The sequence below is a fragment of the Betta splendens genome, chromosome 11 (genome assembly GCF_900634795.4).
Source record: "Betta splendens chromosome 11, fBetSpl5.4, whole genome shotgun sequence".
Classification (NCBI taxonomy): domain Eukaryota; kingdom Metazoa; phylum Chordata; class Actinopteri; order Anabantiformes; family Osphronemidae; genus Betta; species Betta splendens.
This window is the reverse complement of record NC_040891.2, coordinates 10,515,671-10,534,867: the sequence shown is the minus strand read 5'-3', so window position 1 is coordinate 10,534,867 and position 19,197 is coordinate 10,515,671. Positions and strand designations below refer to the sequence as shown.

Genomic DNA, 19,197 nt, shown 5'->3' with positions numbered 1-19,197 from the left:
AGCAACTTTTTGACAAAGCCGTGACTAAATGCAGCGTTTTACTCAATGGCTGTTGCTAAGAAACTAGTGACTCTGTGTTGACGGACCTCACGACGGAGGCGCTGCTACTCCAGCATGAGCCCCTGAAACAAGTTGCGTAAACAGTCAAATACCAACAACTGATTTATTTGTATTGTACTGTATCTGTATTGTACTGGAAGCGTGAGTGTGATCCGGCGATCAGTAATCCTTGCTCATCGAGGCAATAATACTTTCTCAGACAAAAGATGGTGCGGTTCTGTTTCCAGCTCAAGCAGCCACTGCTGTGTGTCATTGTTATGCCGTGCAGTATCTCTGTCCTACTTGGGTGAAACAGAACGGCCTCCATCTTTAAAAATCCCATAAATCCCAGAATAATCACATTGAGGTTGTTTGAAGGACAAGATTCAATGCATGTAACAGCGAAATCATATCTGTTCCACGACAATGCTGCAGCTTTATTTGAGCCATATGCCAAGATCACTCAAAAGGGAAAAGCGAGCAGAAAACCCATACACGACTCCGCTGTAAACATTGCAGATATACATTTAAAGCCCGAAATAGGATGTTGTAGTGGAGGTGGCTTAGCTGAACAGCAGGCAGGAGAATATTGAGACTAATACTCTATTTTTAAACCTATTCACAAAATCTATTTCCCCCAAGGGATAAAAATCCAATATTGAAATTCTGAAAACAAAAAGGCCTCAGAGGCAAGAGAAAAAGGCTAGTTTAAAGCTAACAGACGTTGCTGTTATCTGGAAGTGGTTTGTAGCTCATTAATCTTTTATGGTCTATTATCTGGTCTTTTTACCAGTCACACAAGCAGATTTGATCGTCAGCTAGACGTTTAATCATTTAATAAGAAGGGCAGGACGTTGTAGGAGTTCAGGGCCGTAATTAATGACGCTAATGTATTTACTTAGGCTACAGTTACAGTTGTGAAACTCCTGCTAGAGGAAGCGTTCGCCACCGGATGGCTGTTTAAAGGCGCCATACATCAAGTGGTGCCTATCTGTCAACCATTCATCACACAAACCTGGTGCAGTTTTTCATTACAGTTGAATCAGTCAACTGTCATTACTGCGGCAAACATGGACACATTTTGATTTGAAGGATGAATTCTGGGACATTCAGAATGTCAACGCACGGAGCTCTGTTGTTCCAATATTAATTTCTAATGGAGGTTTAATGTAAAGAGATGGGCTAACACTGGTGCTGTATGTTCAGGTAGACTTCCTCTGATCCGTGTGCCTCTGTCTGCACAGTAACAGAGCGGCCATGATGCGTTCATGTGATCTCCTCCTCTAAAGGACATTGCCTCATTTGGCCCGCTTTGTTTCACTCTGCACAACAAAAATGGAACGAGAGGAAAAGTTGTGTCTAACGCAACACAGCTCAGATTTGACCTTTACATCCAGACCAGCCAATAGCTAAAGTGGAAACTCATGAATAACATTGAGAGCGAAGCAATCTGTCACAAAGCATCAAGCCAGCTGATTTATTAAAGGGTCACTTCTGTCACAACACTTAAACACGGCTAAATGTGTCTGTTGGAACATTAGAGGCAAAATGAAGTGAATGTGTGTTGAAAACTTGCCCTTTCTATCAGGACAGTGAACCAGTAGAATGAGAGCGGGAGCCGCAAAACAAAACTATTACAAAAGTAAAAAACTACAGAACAGCCATCAAAGTACAAAGTCCTTCTGTCCAGTCCTGCAACACTTTATGAGAGAGAGTCCATGTGGCACCTTGATTAATGGACAGATGGCAAGGCCACTGAGCCAGCTCTCTCTCTGCCCGTGTGTGTGTGTGTGTGTGTGTGTGTGTGTGTGTGTGTGTGTGTGTGTGTGTGTGTGTGTGTGTGTGTGTGTGTGTGTGTGTGTGTGTGTGTGTGTGAACTCCAGGGGAGCTCAGTGTTAGTGGATCTGCCTGAATATACTGACTGAACCAGGGCTGCTGTACACACACACACACACACACACACACACACACACACACACACAGAGCCATGTACATATGTTGACTTCAGGCAGGAAGGAAAGAAAAGAAAAGGAAGGAGGTGTTCAACACTACCGTACATTAGTGCACGTGTATGTGTGTGTGCCCATTAAAGCTCTAAGCAGAGCAGGGCCATCGGAGCAGTGGGTGCCAGGGTAATGATGTCATCAATCATCCTCCGTGTCCATTGGTCAGTCTATCTGCTCTGGTGGGCAGCCTCCTGAAACAGCCAGTTCAGCCTTCCTGCAGAACCGTCTCATCTTGAATCTGAACACTGGGATCTGAGCCTTAGCGCGATTAGCTTCAAACCTGGTTTTACCTGAAATATTCACATTTGGTTGACACGTGTGTGTTTATACAGTATATACTAATTAGGATCTGCTCCATTTGATACACTCCAGCCAATCTTTATTTACCAATGACCACATCGCGTTAGCTTGTCGATGGCTGGTGGGAGGAACAGGAGCTACACGTTGCTAGGCTTCACCAGGTATTCCTGTCAGGATTTAACCTTGTGGTGTGATGCCTCAGCACAAAGACCACCCTGCTGGGGGAGCATCCGAGTTGTAGACCTTGAGTGTAAGGCAGAGATCAGACCGGAGGAACCGCTGAGAGCGCTCTGCTATGCTACAGCGGAGAACCCAGTCAAAACAACGTGAGGCTGAACCGCATGAAAATTCAGGCTCCAAACAATTCTCACAGCAGCTTTTCCCTGTGCCTGTGGGGCATGTTAGTTATGCTCTGAAGCCATAAAACAAAACTTTGGAGGAGTATGAGCAAGGGCATTGGAGCTACGTTATAGGCTTTGGCAACGTGCTCCTCGCCCGAAACATCATTTAATTTTGGTCCGCCTCCCAATAGTTGATGTTTGTGTGGAAGTGTTAGTGGAGAGAGACAAAGTGAGAATCCTGGAGGGAATCCTCCACCATCTATTGTCTGAATATATAAACGCAGGAAAGGATATGCTGTTTGTCTCACACACACACACACACACACACACACACACACACACACACACACACACACACACACACACACACACACACACACACACACGCCTAAAGCATCCAGTTAATCTTGCTCAATTTCCACAATGTGCTTTTAATACGAGATGGACCCCATCAAAGTTTTTAATTTGTTTCATAATTCATTATCACTTCAGCCGTAGTGTGGCCCTGTTGGACTGGAGCCTTCTGTACCGTGCGCCGGTGCAAATGATGACGAGAGGGACAGAAGTGATACAGAGAGACACAGCACAAGTTATAGAGACCGTCAGAGAGTTTACACCATTGTAAAGTAATAGTGTTGCTTAATGTGAGATGCCCAGAATGTGTCTGTGCCACTTAACTGCAGCCAAACACCTATAACAGCACCAGATAATATACACTGATTGTACTGTACACACTCAGATACAGAAATGCAGAAAGTATGGAGTACCTAGAAAGTGCAACAGAGCACTTGACAGATTGGTTAGTCCCAAACCAACTGTGATAAGTGCAACAGAAGCGACACGAGTAGAGTCAACAGAGATACAAGTAATGGAGATAAAAGGGGATGGACGCTAAGAGCCAACGATAGCGTGACATAAATCATGAAGTACACACAATGGCTGATAGAGGCAGACAGCGTGAATATAAAACACGGAGCGAGAGACGGAGAGACAGACACATGCAGGCTGAGGGATGAATGCAGTTTAATATAAATTATGGGATGTTCGCTCCTCTGGTAATCCTGCCGATAACTCTCCCCGCGCTATCGCTATAGCAACACTGCCCATTCTGCTGTTGGCACGGCGATGGGCCGGCCATTCGTTCAGGCCACGCTGATTGAGCTGTCACCGCACGCACACACACACACACACACACACACACATAAATCACCTCTCACGCGCCTCTTCATCTCCGTACATCCACCGGTGTGTAAACCGAACATGTGAGAAGGACGGTCGCAAACGGGCCGGGCAGCGCCGCTCCAGGCTGCGGGGGGAGGGGGGCAGCATGGACAGATATGGGGGGTCTCGGAGGGGTCCGGTGCTTGTTCTGACACGCTCCTCCAGATACGGCCCATTACGCGCACAAACAGACACACAAACGCGGCGCTACGATGTCCCTCGGCCTCCGCCTGACAGCGGCGCCGGCGGCCGAGGCGTTTGTGTGCAGGAGGCCTCCCAATACTGCTCCCCACTCCTCATTATGCGTTTCTCTACGTATGAAGGTGTCAATTAGAGCCTCCGTTCGCTGTCCGTCTGTATGCGTGCGGCCGGTAGCCGTGCGTGCACCTGCGCCTGCCGCTGAACAAACTAATTAAGGAACAAACGCAGCTTCAAACCAAGCAGAAAATTGCCTCCCGACTCCAACAGGACGAGCCAAGGACAGACAGGCGGGTTCTCCATCACGTCTAGTCACAACACGGGATAATAACAGGCCGCCTGCTCTAAGGAGCAGCCGCTCGGCGCGCGGGAGCGTTCTCCCACGGCTCTGCATTGAGGCGTGTGTGCGTGGTACAGTAACGGCCACCTACAGTAGTAGAGCTCCCACCTGTTACCTGCCGTCCTGTCAAATCTCCTGTCTAATAGCGCCCGCCTCGTCCCGAGCTGCGCTCTGCAGCTTTTACTTCTCCCAGAGATGGAATGTAATTATTACCCCGCCAGTCCGTGGAAGATGTTGACTTTTAATAGATTTTGAGAGTAAATTGCTGGTGAGTGTCTCTATCAGTCAATACTGCAACTCTAGCTAATCCTGTGGTATTTCACAGCCAATAGCTTCCAATTAAGTAGTGCTGTCCAGAGAGATGTTGCTGACAGTATCAATAGCATCTATCTGACCTTCTGTCCCTCTTTCAGTTTCTCTCCTCCTCTCCTCTCCTCTCTTCCAGCTTCGTATTATTGTCCTTTGTAAATGTTCTTTATGGGACTCGCTCCGACCCCTAAGTGCTATATTTTGCGGTTGGATTTAGTCTGACAGTCTCCAGCTAAAGCATCGTCTAAGTGGTTTAATTACAAAGGTAATTGTCTTTCTGTGGTGGCGGTGACTCAGCGGGGTGCTACGGCGGCTAAACGCCACCGCCGCTTCCTCCAACACTCACATTATGTGCTCTGTCTCTTTCCAGTGAAGACGTGTGGCAGCAATCTTCAGGGTCCGTCGGGGACCTTCACGTCGCCAAACTTTCCCATTCAATATGAGAGCAATGCCCAGTGCGTGTGGATAATTACAGCTTCAAATCCCAACAAGGTAAACAACAAGTCTCTGTCCCTCTTGTCTGCTGTGATGCTTCAGATGATACTGTATGTATGAGTTTATACATGTACACTCTCCTCTCCACACACACACACACACACACACACACACACACACACACACACACACACACACACACACACACACACACACACACACACAGTTTGATGTTCCTTTAAAACTTTGTTTCTGGCTCTCACACACAACTGTCAGTGCCACTGCCCAAGGCCTCTGGTTTTTGGCCTAGAGCAATGCGTTTTCTATTGAAGGCTACCAGGTGCATGCATCTGCTGAAGGACTAACGCCTCCCGCAGCCTGTGGGCTTCCTGTGTCTGCAGCACCTGCAGGACGTGTGCAAGAAGAGCTTGTCACGTTGTATCACAACTTTTCTGCACCATTTTGTTAGTGGACACATTTGACTGTGGCATAAACTGCACGATTTATCACAGAGGATCTTGGAGAGTGTGGGCTTTAGTTTGGTTGAAGGTTTGGTTCATCTTTGTTTCCCACAGATGCTTCTTTTATTCTGCGTGTTTAACATGATAAGTCGTTTGTCGGAGCACTAGTCGATAAGTAACTACTGCATCTACTGTAGCTCACGTTGCTTCTGGCCAAAATGCAACACTTCAGAAATAACACACACCAAAGCTAATTTGATTAACCGCATCATGTCGTGTTGATGTTTGTGTTGTTTTCATCTGGTTTCGTTGCTGTTCTTATCAAAGACTTGCGTAGCCCAGAGCAGCGCGGCCTGAGCCTGACCTGCATCAGAGGCCAACTGCTAGACCTCAGACATCAGCTCTCCTCAACAACGTCCACAGCATTTCTGTAAAGAGACGCGGCGCACTTTAAAACACATACAAGCGGTGGAGAAATAGAGAAATGGAGATTTTACACTCAGACGGGATGAGTGTGTCAAAACCATTAGTTTGACACTAATTCACCTTCCATCTTTATTCACGTTCAGCTTTGTTGGCCTTAAGTGTATATGTGAGACACCTGAGAAGAGGCTAATGTGACAGCACATTAGCTAAATGAAGAAAATCAAACCTCAATATAATATGTTAATCTTCATTTGCTTTTGGAACATCTGCAGTAGCACAGATACGTCCATGAAGTCTTATTTGTGGAGTTTAACAGAATTTGAATAATAATCACACTTTTGTACTGTAGTTCCCCAAACTGTTAAACATACTGTTGTAGTGTTGAAACATGGTTGAATCACACAAGCGACAGCAGAAAACTGCAGATGCAGAAACTAAAAGAGTCATTTCCTAGATTCAAAGGCCGGCTTACGCTGAGCAGGTGGCACGGGCAAACGAACAGTCGGCCGCTGGCAGGAAAACAACAGGTAACAGGCCGGAACGCCTGGGCCGGAGCCGGAGCCGGACCTGGAGCCGGAGCGCTGGCGACCCGGCTTCCTGGCAGCGAGGGGCTGTCCCCAATTAGCAGGCTGATGAGGGAATGAGGGCATGCAGGCAGGCAGGTGAGTGGTCAGTTGATCTCCTGAGGAGCTGAAGCGAGGAGCACGCAGGCTTCTGGAACGGTCGGTCACTGTTCCTGCCGCTCCCGTAGCAGAACATCTGTTTTTTTATCGCTCGTACACGTCTCCCCCTATTTCATCTGCCACTCCTTCTCTCATCGCTCCCGTCGTCGCCTTCTTCTCCTCCGTTCTTATAATGCCTGTCCCTCCTCCTCCGTCACTCCCAGAGGCTCTGTCCTCAGAATTACCCAGATTCTTCATTAAAGAGCTCAGCCTGAAACCATCAAATTACTATGGAGGCAGAGAACACAGGGGGGGGAGGAGGGCACTTGAGGGGAAAATCTGTTTTTCACTGTTTCACTCGTATCACTCTTCTCATTGCACCCGTTCCCACACATATTTTAGATTTTCATGGTTTCCTTCGCACATTTTGAAGGTAGGGTTTATTTAGCTTGGCATGGCTGCTTTTTCTCTCTGCTGCCTGTTTTATACAGAAATCATACTTGGCACCTTCTTTATGACTGAACCTAAACACCTCCAGTGTTCATCAGACACTGGTACCGTCGCCCTCAGAATGAGCAGTGTGACGTCAAATGTGAAGTCCGTCATTTAAAACGCGAGCGGTGAATCAGCCAGGATGCGCTTTTTGCTATTTTTGCCCATTTGAGACATGATTTGTTTATGAACGCGAACATGGAGCGTGAAGGAGGATCGTCACAAATTCACTCTCCTGCAGCGACATGAGCCGAGGCAGAAACCCATAAAATGTGCACCTCTGGAGCTGTAAGACGTCACTGGATGGAGTCAGCATCTGGTGACGCAGAATAATATACAAGGGGTTCAGCTCCAGTAATAAATGTCAGCACTGATACTTCCACTTCTCATTCATGCCCGATTCATTGTCCACTAACTTTAAACCTAGCTCTCATGAGAGAGGGGCGGAGTTAGCGTAGCCCCGCCTCCTGTCAGCCTCCTCCCACCCAACCCAACTCTCTCCCTCCTTCAGGTTAAGTGTTAACAGGCTTCTATGGCTCTCTGATGTTATTGCTTCATTTAGTTTTGGCAGAATGAGCCTTTAGGGCCAATTCATTCTCTCCTGTTCTCATTTAACCTTGGGGAAAGCAGGACGCGGCGGCCATTACTACCCTCCTCTCTGCTCCGCTTCTCTCCTCGTCCCGTCTCCTCCTCACTTCACCCGTCGTTTAGTTTCCACGTTTTCTCTACTGCATCTTTTGGGAATATCAAAGTGCTTCTCATCTCTTTATGATGCATGAGGTATGATGAAAATTGTTGTAACTTCCTGTCCACTGTACAGTCCGTGTCCAGCTTTCTTGTTTTACTTATGCACAACAACATCAATCATTTAAGGCTTCGCACACAACCGATGGAAACAGTGCAGTTGCGTCGTGTTGCATATACGGTTGATACCTCTCTGGCAGGAGAAGTTACACTTTCTTTGTGCTAGTTCGTAGACACTGAATTCACTAATGCCCCGAGGGCCAGAAGTCAGATGTGTACAATAAAGCCACAAGGCAGAAATCACAAGACATAAGATCACTGCTCTGGCTTTGGCTTCCTGTTAATCACTAAAATGGTTAGCAGTGCATCTTCTTGACAGGTCAGCCTGGCACCTCCAGGGCTAAAGAAAGAGCCTCCGACTGTATGCATTTCCCCTACAGTCGTTGCATAGCAACAGTAAATCCAGGCACCGCCAGGGTTGGAACCTGCTGGATTCAGATCAGTGGCGGCGAAGCGGTGGGGGTAAAGGTGAAGGGGCAGGTTGCCACGGAGCTTAAGCCACGCCTCCTCCTTGAACGGGAGCAGGCTTCGCTGCGAAGCCGTCACACACAATCTATTATTCCCCTGCGCCGCCTGCGCTCGCGTCCCGGTGCTGCCCGTTTAAGTCGGCAGGTGTTTCACGTGTTCCTACCGTAACTGTATCTTCAAGGTATTTCATAGATTTCATTCTAGCACGGGAAGGGAGGGGGGGGGGCATCCGTCCACCTCATTGTCTCCACGACCACCAGAGGAAGTGCTTCATCAAGCAGAAATCCAATTCTGTCGCCTCATTGGCTAGAAGCCATAGGTGGATGGAACGAAGGAATGCAGCAGCCAATTAGACACAGAGAGCCGGGGAGGGTGACAGCGAGCGAGCGAGAGAGAGAGAGAGAGAGCGCTAGAGAGAGGCGGCAGAGGTGCAGGGCGAGCGACGGCGAGATGGATGCTTCCATGAACACCAACCAATTAGAGGAGAGAAGAAATATGTAGAGTGCTCAGTCTTGTCTTTTGCGCGTATGCAGGATGCTAAAGGAGAGAGAATGCACATAAACGCCGCCGGTGCCGGGGTTGAGCCGACGCCACTGCGGCGGTGGCGCCTACAGGCGCGCGCGGGTTTAAAGTAATGTAGTTGTGTCCAATCTGTGTTTAATGCTGTGTGAACTGTGCTGATGTAGCATTAAGGCGTATAAAGGATGTATACGAGGAGACAGATGCGCCGGTTCCCATCGGTGAAATACACAGGACCTCCTTCAGCTTTATAAAGAGCGCGGCCGACGGGGCCGATCCGTCTTCTGCCTCGGGATGCGAGCGGAGGCTCAATGAGTTTAGTTACCGAGCCGCTAACTAAGCCGCTAACACACTATTTACACCACCGGCTCCAAAACCGCCCGCCTCTCAATTCCTTTCCTGCAGATTTGTTTGGACTTAATGATGTGTTCATTCCCCTCGGCTGTAGGTCAGACTTGCGTTTAATTTTGATTTTACCTTCTTGAATTCCTGCATAAAGACAGGTTTAAAAGCTTCCGTTTTGACGCTTTAATCCCAGGTTGGAGCCACTGAGGGCTCTCCTTTAACATCATCTCCATACAAACTGGGAAAACCATTCCGGGGCCCGATGTGCACTTTTTTTTTTTTTTTTTTTTTTTTTTTTTTTTTTTTTTTTTTTTTTTTTTTTTTTTTTTTTTTTTTTTTTTTTTTTGTTCTGTCCAGCAGTTAAGCAAGCAGCATATATTACGCTGAATGCCATATTGTGATGGACAGCTTTGCTTTAACAAGAAGAGTATATATAGAATATATATACTCTTCCTGATTTATGGTTTATTTAATGGTTTATTTAGCTAATCCAAAATGTGTGTGATGTTGCTGTGTTGGTGGACAGGTTAGGTTTCTGCTTTAGGGTGTGTATGCGGGAGGGTGGGGGGGGAGGGGGGGTAAGGGGTGCAACCAGCTGCTGAAACCAAGCAAATCTGTTAAGTAAACAATCGGAGCAAAAAAAAAATAAAATAAAATAATAAATAAATAAGAAGCATGGATGTACCTTAGGCTAACACATTCATAACTAAACAATTTTTGTGCTGTGGTTTACCTTGGAGATTAATACTAATACCAATAATAGTGCTAAGGTATGTGCACATACTAATACAAACGAATACATACAATATACATACATATGTGCATTATTATACATATCCCATACTACTTAATAAAAGTCATGACATACAACACCACAAATTCCATATTCACACATTATTCATGTTGGTAGTGATAAGTATCAATAATACTTACAGTTGGATTTGGAAAGTGTCCCACTACAAGGTTAGTAAGGCTGTAGCTTAACATTATTCACCCAAAGGGTGAGGCAGACGTTGGTGCATGAACAATGCCACTTGTGGAAGCCAGGGTGATGTGAGGGGCTCCGCCACTACGCCCATCCAGCAAGCAGAGGAAGGAATCCTAGCAGCCAGGGAGCACACACACCTTCAGTTCCAGGAGGGCAGGTGTTGCGACCCAAGCCGCCCACACAGAGCCCCCCAGGCAGAGCTGCAGCAGCCACAGAGACAGCACCCGAGGCCAGAGTGGGCCACCGGGGGTCAACGCTGTCCGCCCCATGAGAACCAGGGGCCAACACTCCCCCCGGCGGGAGGGTCGGCCTGAAAGAGTAGAGCCCGAGGACCCACGGTCCGTAGGGAGCCCGCCAGAAGATGCCCCCGCGCCCAGAGTGGGGCCCGCCCCCAGTCCACCACCCACCACACGGGCGGAGCGGGGCCTACCCCATCGGCCCGACCTCATCCCCTGGCGCTACAGCGGCCTGCAGCACAAGGCCAGCAATTGGTGGGGTCAGCAGAAAGAAAGAGACCACCCAGGCAGACGATCATCGTACCCCGGGCGAAAAACCGGACCCCCCACACTTCAACCGCACCACACGCATACCAACTCACACAAACACAGATGCATACACCCACCCACATGTGCAACACACATCATCACATCAACACACACACACACCATAGACTCTCTCATAACAACTAGTCAATCATACGTGAACCAATGCACTCCTCAGATACATCTCGCACCCACAACCATTCGCTTGATCAATTCGTGGGGAGGGTAGGTCTCCGGCCTGCCGTCCATGTGGCCCAGGCAGGGACCGCAGCTCCTCCCGAGCCCCGACCAACCCCCCCAACCCGGAGGGGGCAGAGGGCAGCAGAAAAAGGCACCCCAGAACCCTGCAACCCAGCTTGGACGTGAGTGGTGTGGAACTAAAGTGCACTGAAGGTGGGTGACAACTCCTCCAGGAGCACAACCGCTGGCTGACGTGTGGTCCCCCGGACAGTGCCCCCCCGCGCCCTAAATGTCATTTTGCAGTTAAAACTGGTGTGGTGATCTCTCCATCAGGGCCAGTGGCCGAGGCCACAACTGGCCTCGAGCCCCAGGCCCCAGTGAAAGAGCCCACCCCCGGCCCTAAATGTATGTGTATGTAGCTAAGTATGAGGAACTTTGGGAGATACCCAATTCTCCGGGGGGTCCAGCAGACAAAGCCATCAATGGGAAGTCTACTGGCCCCCCCGGAAGGAGGCCCCCCCAGATTCCTGGACAAGTGTGTATGACTAATGCAATTAAAACTGCAGAGCATCCCACTTGGAAGGGACGGAACCACTTCCCAGTAGCCCTGGTCCCTCCATCAGCAGGAACGCCCTTGCAGACCTAAGTGGATGAATGCGGAGAAATGTAGTTGGGAAGCAGAGCTCCAGGGTCCGCAGAGCCAGGTTCCGGACTGGCTCTGCTACCTATCCCACCACCCCCCACAACCCCCAGCCACGAAGGGACAGCCGAGACCCAGGGACCGCAGTACTACTGCCCAGGCGCCACACGCAGCACAGCCAGAGCCATCCTCACCCCTTCTTTCACACTTACCCATTCTCTCGCTCAAGTATGCCCATGCTCGCCCCGTGTAGTGTGACACTCAAACCCACACATATACTCTGCGGTTGTGCATTGAGGGCCAGCTTCCGCCAGGGCCCAATGAAGGTTCTAGCCTGAGTAGTCCGCCAACCCCCCCTGCAACAGGCCCGAGCAGTTACCAGAGGGCGTCGGACCGCTAGGGCAGGCAGCGCCCCACCCGAGCAGGGGCAGCGCCCCAGGGGAGAGACACCTCTCCGGGCACAGGCAGGCACCCCCAGAGGGAGTCCCCCGGACGCAGGTTACCCAGGTCTCCACCCCCAGGTCCGCCCCCGCACACCGGCAGGGAGGCCCGCCTCCGGCTCTCCGGAGACAGGCACACGCCAACCCTCAAAATGGTCCCACCCCGGCACAGGGCCGCCGGTCCCAGCAGCCACCACACCCCGCCGCAGGGGACCCCTGCGGCCAGCCCTGAGTCCACCAACCCGTTGTCCCGGTTCTTTAGGCAGGCAGGCACCACCAACCACCAGTCACCCCCCCACCACTGTGCCAGACATGACGCAGCACCCGAGCCCCACGCATCCTTACCTGGAAATGGAATCAATCAGAGTATAGTTTTGGTCATTGATTTGATGAAGCAGACAATGTGTCTAAGGTGGTATAATCTAACAAGCTGTTCAGGTATTGAGTAATGCTTAATTTTTTTTTGTTTTCCAGTTCATGAGGATGATTTTCTTTGCGACACAGAGGGCAGAAAGAAGTGTGTGTGATGAGTTTGTCTCTAGATCAAGCCCACTTAGATCTCCTAGAAGACAAAGTGCAGGGGCTGCTGGGATTGGACAGCTTAACTGGGTTGACAGGTGTTCACATACTCTTTGCCAAAATTGCTGCACAGGTGAGCATGACCAGAATGCATGTAGGAATCTATCTGCTGTGTTATCTGTACAGTGAGGGCAAATATTTGAGTTTGTGAGACCCATTTGGAACATCCTTTGTCCTGTATAGTGAGTTCTATGAAGAATTTTGTATTGTATTAGTTGTAAATTTGTATTTTTGTCATTCTGAATAAATTAGAACATATGTTATTCCAGAATGTGTAATTAGTGGTGATATTGAGATCAGCTTCCCATTTAGAGATCGGAAGGCTCACTGTCTGGTCTACATTGGAAATTAAGATATAGATTTTGGATACTGTCCTTTTCCCTGATATATCAATAAATCGCTCTATTACTGGTGGTGGTTGCATGTGGATGGCAGTATTCTTACTTTTTGCATTAAGTATTGACTTTAGTTGTTGGTATTCTAAGAAATTGGCACTAGTGATTTCATAGTGAGATACTAGTTCTTCAAAAGAGGTAAACTTGTCTCTTGTGAAAACATGTTTCAGATGTGTTATCCCTTTGATATGCCAAGTTGGAAAGTGTATTGCCTTTTTGTTTTGTATGATGTCTGGATTGTTCCAGAGAGGTGTGTTTTGGCAAAGAGTAAGCGAAGACCCATTAATTTTAAGAAACTCCCACCAGGCTTGCAGAGATGCTTTTATGCTAATGTTCTGGTAACAACTATGATGTTTGATTTTGGTGCTGATAAAGGGCAGATCTGCAACTTTAATATTTCCACAAAATGTTTGTTCAATGTCTATCCAGGAGGAGTCTGCTGGCATGGGTTTTATCCATTTGTGGACATGGTTCAGTCTATTGGCAAGAAAATAGTGGTGGAAGTTAGGTAGTTCTAGGCCGCCGCAGCGTCTGGATTTTGAAGAGTTTTTAAACTAATTCGTGGTGGCTTGGTTTTCCACAAAAACTGTGAGATGTAGGAGTCTAATGTCTTAAACCACGCCTGGGCTGGCTGAGTTGGAATCATTGAAAATATGTAATTAATTTTTGGCAGGATCATCATTTTTATGGTGGCAATTCTTCCCATAAGTGAAATGGGTAAGGACTGCCATCTTTTGAGGTTGGCTTCTATTTGTTTTAATAGTGGATTGTAATTTAGATCAATAAGCTCTGATAGCCTAGACGACAATTCAATGCCCAAGTATTTAATGTTTCCTGAATGGAGTGTGGTAGAGGAGATGTTAGTCACCTTAAGGTTAAGTGGTAGCACTATAGATTTGGTCCAGTTAATAGAGTACTCTGAAAGTCCTGAGAATTCATCTATGAGGCTGATAGTTGTAGGAAGAGACGTCTGTGGCTCAAGGAGAAACAGTAACACATCGTCAGCATATAAACTTATTTTATGATTTACTGATTTGGTCGATATTCCAGTAATTCCTTCATGCTGTCTTATTGCTGCGGCTAGAGGTTCAATAAATATTGCAAATAGTGATGGGGACAGTGGGCAGCCCTGTCTTGTCCCTCTATGCAGATTAAACCTTGGTGAGATCTGGTTGTTTGTTCTGACTGCAGCGTTTGCTGAGTTGTATAATATTTGGATCCAGTCTATGAATGTTTCCCCAATGCCGAATTTGTGCAGAGTGGCTAAAAGAAATTTCCAGTTTACTCTATCGAAAGCTTTTTCTGCATCTAAGGAGACGATGGCTGTCTCTAGTTTATGGATGGTGACATAATCAATTAAATTAATTAGTCTGTTCATATTGTTTGTTGACTGTCTACCTTTAATGAAGCCTGTTTGATCAGAGTGAATTATATATGGAGTGATTTTTTCTAGTCTTCTAGCAAGTGCTTTACACACTATTTTTAGATCTACATTTATTAGTGAAATTGGTCTATAACTCGATGGGAGTGTAGGGTCTTTCCCTGGTTTTTGAAGCAGGCTTATGAAGGCAGAATTCATATTTGTGGGTAATGAATGTTGTTGTTTAATTTCAGCTAACATTTTGTAAAAGCTGGGTGCCAGCATGGACCAGAACTCTTTATAAAATTCAGTTGGGAATCCATCTGGTCCTGGAGCTTTTTTATTGGGCATCTCCTGCAGAGCTTCATGTAGTTCTGCCAAAGATAACAATGAGTCTAGAGTTGTAGATTGTTCTTCATTTAGCTTTGGCAGTTCTAGTTTATTCAGAAACGCCTCTATGGCTGAGGTGGGTGGATCTATTTGGGACGTATATACTCTTGGTAAAAGTTTTTAAAGGTATCATTTATTTCATGGGGATCACGAGTAATGTTGCCTTCCTTATTAGTTATTGAATGGATGATTTGTTTCTCTTTATTATTTTTTAATTGGTTAGCTAGAAATTTACCACATTTATTAGCATGGTCAAAATTCTCCCAGCGTAATTGGTCTATCTGAAACTGAGTTTTGCAATCAATTATATTATTTAATTTCAGCTTTAGATTCTTTAGGTCTTCTAGGACATCATTGGTTGGAGAGGCTGCATATTTAATCTCTAGAGATTTTATTTTTTGCTCTAATTCTAATTCAAGTAACATGTCCTTTTTTTCTTGTGTGATGAATATGAAATTCTAATCTAGCGCATAACTGCCTTCCCAGTCTCCCAAAGAACACAGGGTGAGATTTCCGGTGTATCGTTGATTTCTATAAAGGTTTTCCATTCTCTCCTGACATAACTGATGAAGTCTTGATCATTGAGTAATGATGTATTAAACCTCCAATTCCTGGTTGATGGTGTGGCTGTCTTAATCAACGAAATGGACATTGGTGCATGATCACTGATTGTGATAGAGTGAATATTGGTGTCAGAGACATCTTGTAAGACTGAGTTATTACTAAAATATAATCTATACGGGAGTGAGAGTGGTGAACTGGCGAGAAAAAGGTATATTCCCTGGATGTAGGATGAAGAGAACGCCATGTGTCACAGAGACCAAAGTCATCATCATGTACTGTCTTAAGGTCTGTACTGATTGCCAGTTCCTGTTGCTCACAGCTTTGCTTAGCCTGTCCAACTCTGGGTTAAATACTAAATTAAAGTCCCCTCCTACTATAAGTTTGGAACCAGAGTGAGCAGACAGTGATGTGAAGAAGCTGTGAAAGAAAGAGGGGTCGTCAGCATTAGGGCCATACACATTAGCTATGCAATATTCAATGTTTCCTATCAAGATATTAATGATTATATATCTCCCTTCTGGATCTACAATGGTATCGTTATGCGTAAAGTTAATCTTTTTATTTATCAGGATGGCGACCCCTCTTTGTTTAGAATTGTAACCGGCTAAGTAAGCATGTGGGAACTCTGCTGATGCCAGAGTGTAATTTATAATTTTGGGAATATGAGTTTCCTGTAGTAAAACAATGTCTGCTTGTAGGGTTTTCAAATGGTTAAATATTTAAATCGTTTCTCCTTCTTATTGATTCCACGTACATTCCAAGTGACAATCTTCAGTGGTGTCATATCTTACCTGACTGCTGTGGATCACTAGTCTTGTGTGTATGTAGTGTGACAGACTTTAGGTGTGTGGCTAACCTTAAGTACCTGTGTATTCTGAGTTGTGTGTTATCTATGTATGTGCATGTGATTCCCCTGTGCAGTAGATGTTTGTGTGTGGCTGCTGGAGGGCTACATAGCTGGCTGACTACGTGGGAGAAGAATCGAGGAAAGAAGGATGTACACAGTGTGGAGTGAAAGTAGGTGAAGGAAAAAGAGTAAAGGGAAGGAAAATTAAAGTGAAAGGAAAGTGGGTGATTACGTATGGTGAGCGCTTTGCAAAGTGAGTGAGTGAGTGACATTAGAATGACAATAAACATTTATATGAAACATCTGCGAGAGAACGAGTTTGAATACTGGATGTAAAGTTATAACACATAGTTGCATTACATCTATTGTTTTTTTTTAACAAACCTTATACATTAAACCATTGTTTTACATACCACCTGCTAGTAGAGCCACGGAGTTGCTTCCCGGTCCCGGTAGAGCTCTCCGTTGACGTACAGTTTGTCGACGCTGATGACGGCCCTGCAGCCTTCTGCCATGAACCTCTTACGGATGGGGAACAGTCGGCGGCGGCGGTCGAGGATCTCCTTGGGGAACTGGTCGTTGACGCTGTAGTCGGTTCCCTTCAGCTGTCTGCCCCGGCTCTTAACCAGTTCCTTCTGCTTAAAGTCATGAAACTTGGCAACGATGGGTCGAGGACGCTGGCCATCCGGTCGTCTTCCTCCTAGTCTATGCGAACGGTGGAACGCCATCTTGTCAACAACTTCCGCTGGGATCTTCATCTGTTGTTTAATGAAGTTTTTAATTGTGGTTTCCGTGTTTTCCTCCGCCTGTTCTGGAATCCCCGAGAACACCAGGTTGTCCCTCATGCTGCGGCCTGCAGATCGATGATACCTTCTTTTATTTTTTTATTTTCGGCCGCTAGCTGAGCCACATCCTCCGTCAGGGACTGCACCGTTCCTTTCAGGGCCTCGTTCTCGGTGGCGAGAGAAATCACCTGCTGCTGGCTAAATTCCAGGGAGTCGCGGAGGGCCATAAACTCTTTGTGGAGGAGTTCCACTAGCGCCAGACGTGCGTCGAAACTTGTTATTTTTTTTTCGATGGACTCCAGGATGTCCGTGATGTTTTTATCCGCCGAGCTAGCTCCAGGTGACTCAGGTGAGTCAGACGGACGGGAACGCTTGTTTGGAGCCGTCTCCTTTTTCCCCATTACCAGACGCTCGAAGCACTCGTCGATGTACTCGAAACTTTCTTCGGTGTTATCCAGAATGGTAGGGTGGTTGATTATTTTCCGAAAAATAAGGTAGTTATTTACTTAAATTGGCGGATAGTTTGTCGCGCTGTTGTTTACTACCGGTGTCGCGCCGCCTTGTTGAATTCCTCGTGCTGTTCTCGCAGAGTCTCGCGTTCTCTCACAGCATCGCGTCTCTCCTCCCCGATGTGCACTTTTTGCTGCACCTGCAGATTTCCTCACAAAGGAGCTCCGTGCGTAAATGTTTTCCACACCCGCGCGCCAAATTGCTATTGACACCGGCGCTCAAAGAACCAAGTCCAACATAAAGCAACGATACGTCTTCCCTCAGGATCTGATCTCGCTTTTTGATGATGTACCGTCATCACATATAGTGGTGGGCATTATTTATGGTGCGGCTGCCTGTTGTATTGGGAGCCGGCTGTGGGCTCATAGGAATATGATAAGTGTGAAAATGGTGACTATGTAATCACGGAAATAGGCACATTAATCTCCACAAAGCCGCGCCTGCCTGTGTAAGAGTGCATTTCTGCCTGCTGATGTGTGTGAGTCTTGCCAGGGAGAATTTAGCAGGTTTGTAGGTAATGCTTTAATCCAATCTGCTGCCTTACATGTCGATAAGACTGAGTCAGCATTGTGAGCAATGGGAAGATTACTTCTTCATCTTCGCGGCCGCGCTCGTTTAGCTGCTTTTTCCCGTCCCAGCAGGTGACGCTGGTGCTTTCCATCTCGTCTAATCGCACCATTAGCGCCCGAGCGCCACGTTTCTGGACGCTTTCTGAAGTCCTCCGGCGGAATATTAAATCTGGAAATCTGAGCATTCCTCACAAGAGGAGAGAGGAAGAGGAGGGAGGTTCGGATCCTCCCCCGAGGGTCGAGTCAGAATTCTCACTTGAAATATTCCAGCTCTTCGCGTCGCCGGCATCAAAGGCGTGCTCATTATTGCCCCACTCCCCGTTTCCTGTGTTGCCGCCTCCTTCTCTTTTCTCTTATTCCTCCTTCTTCTCTCTTCCTCTCTGGTTCTGCGCGTCCTCCCCTTCCCCTCGTCCTCCTGTTTTCCTCCCCACCTCTTCCTCCCTCCTCCTCGGCCAAACGCGTCTCTCTCTCTCTGGTCTTGGATGAAACAGAAAGTGTTGGTTTAATAATTCCTGATCGGGGTTTTGAACTGTTTCCTGGTTCTCGTGTTGCGCGTCCCTTTCTTGTTCTTTATGCTACGCTGAATAAAATCCCACCACATGGTGCGATGCATTAATGAATAGTAACGATTCACCTCTGGTCGAGTGTGATTCCAGGGATGGAAATGACTTTGATGTGGTCATAAATGACCTCACGCTGCTTCTGATCGGGGTCATATCTGAGAAATGTATTTTCCCCATTTACACAGACGTGTTAAATAGTCCAGGTCCAACCCTCGTAATTCTAACTACTGTAAACATATGACTGTTGTGCTTTCTGTGTGAACTTCAGGTAATCCAGATCAACTTTGAAGAGTTTGACCTGGAGATAGCGTACGACACTCTGACCATCGGAGACGGAGGGGAGGTCGGAGACCCCACAACCATCCTGCAAGTGTGAGTATTTCACTATCCGCCGCCCTGTGTTCCCCGAGACAACTCTGCAACGCTTAAATTGAGCTTTAAATAGAAGTAGAAACTGTATTATTCATCTGCAAATCAGA

At 47.0% G+C, this 19,197-nt stretch overlaps 1 protein-coding gene across 11 annotated transcripts in view; it reads left to right on the top strand.

The window, feature by feature from the left end:
• The window catches only part of LOC114865884 (CUB and sushi domain-containing protein 3-like), a 215,636-nt gene that overhangs the window by 129,093 nt on the left and 67,346 nt on the right, over positions 1-19,197 (top strand). For all 11 annotated transcript variants that reach the window (XM_029167379.3, XM_029167380.3, XM_029167378.3 and 8 more), the window contains 2 exons: positions 5,125-5,246; positions 18,987-19,090. In XM_029167379.3, the coding sequence (XP_029023212.1) occupies positions 5,125-5,246; positions 18,987-19,090 (226 nt within the window). The remainder of the gene's footprint in view (positions 1-5,124; positions 5,247-18,986; positions 19,091-19,197) is intronic.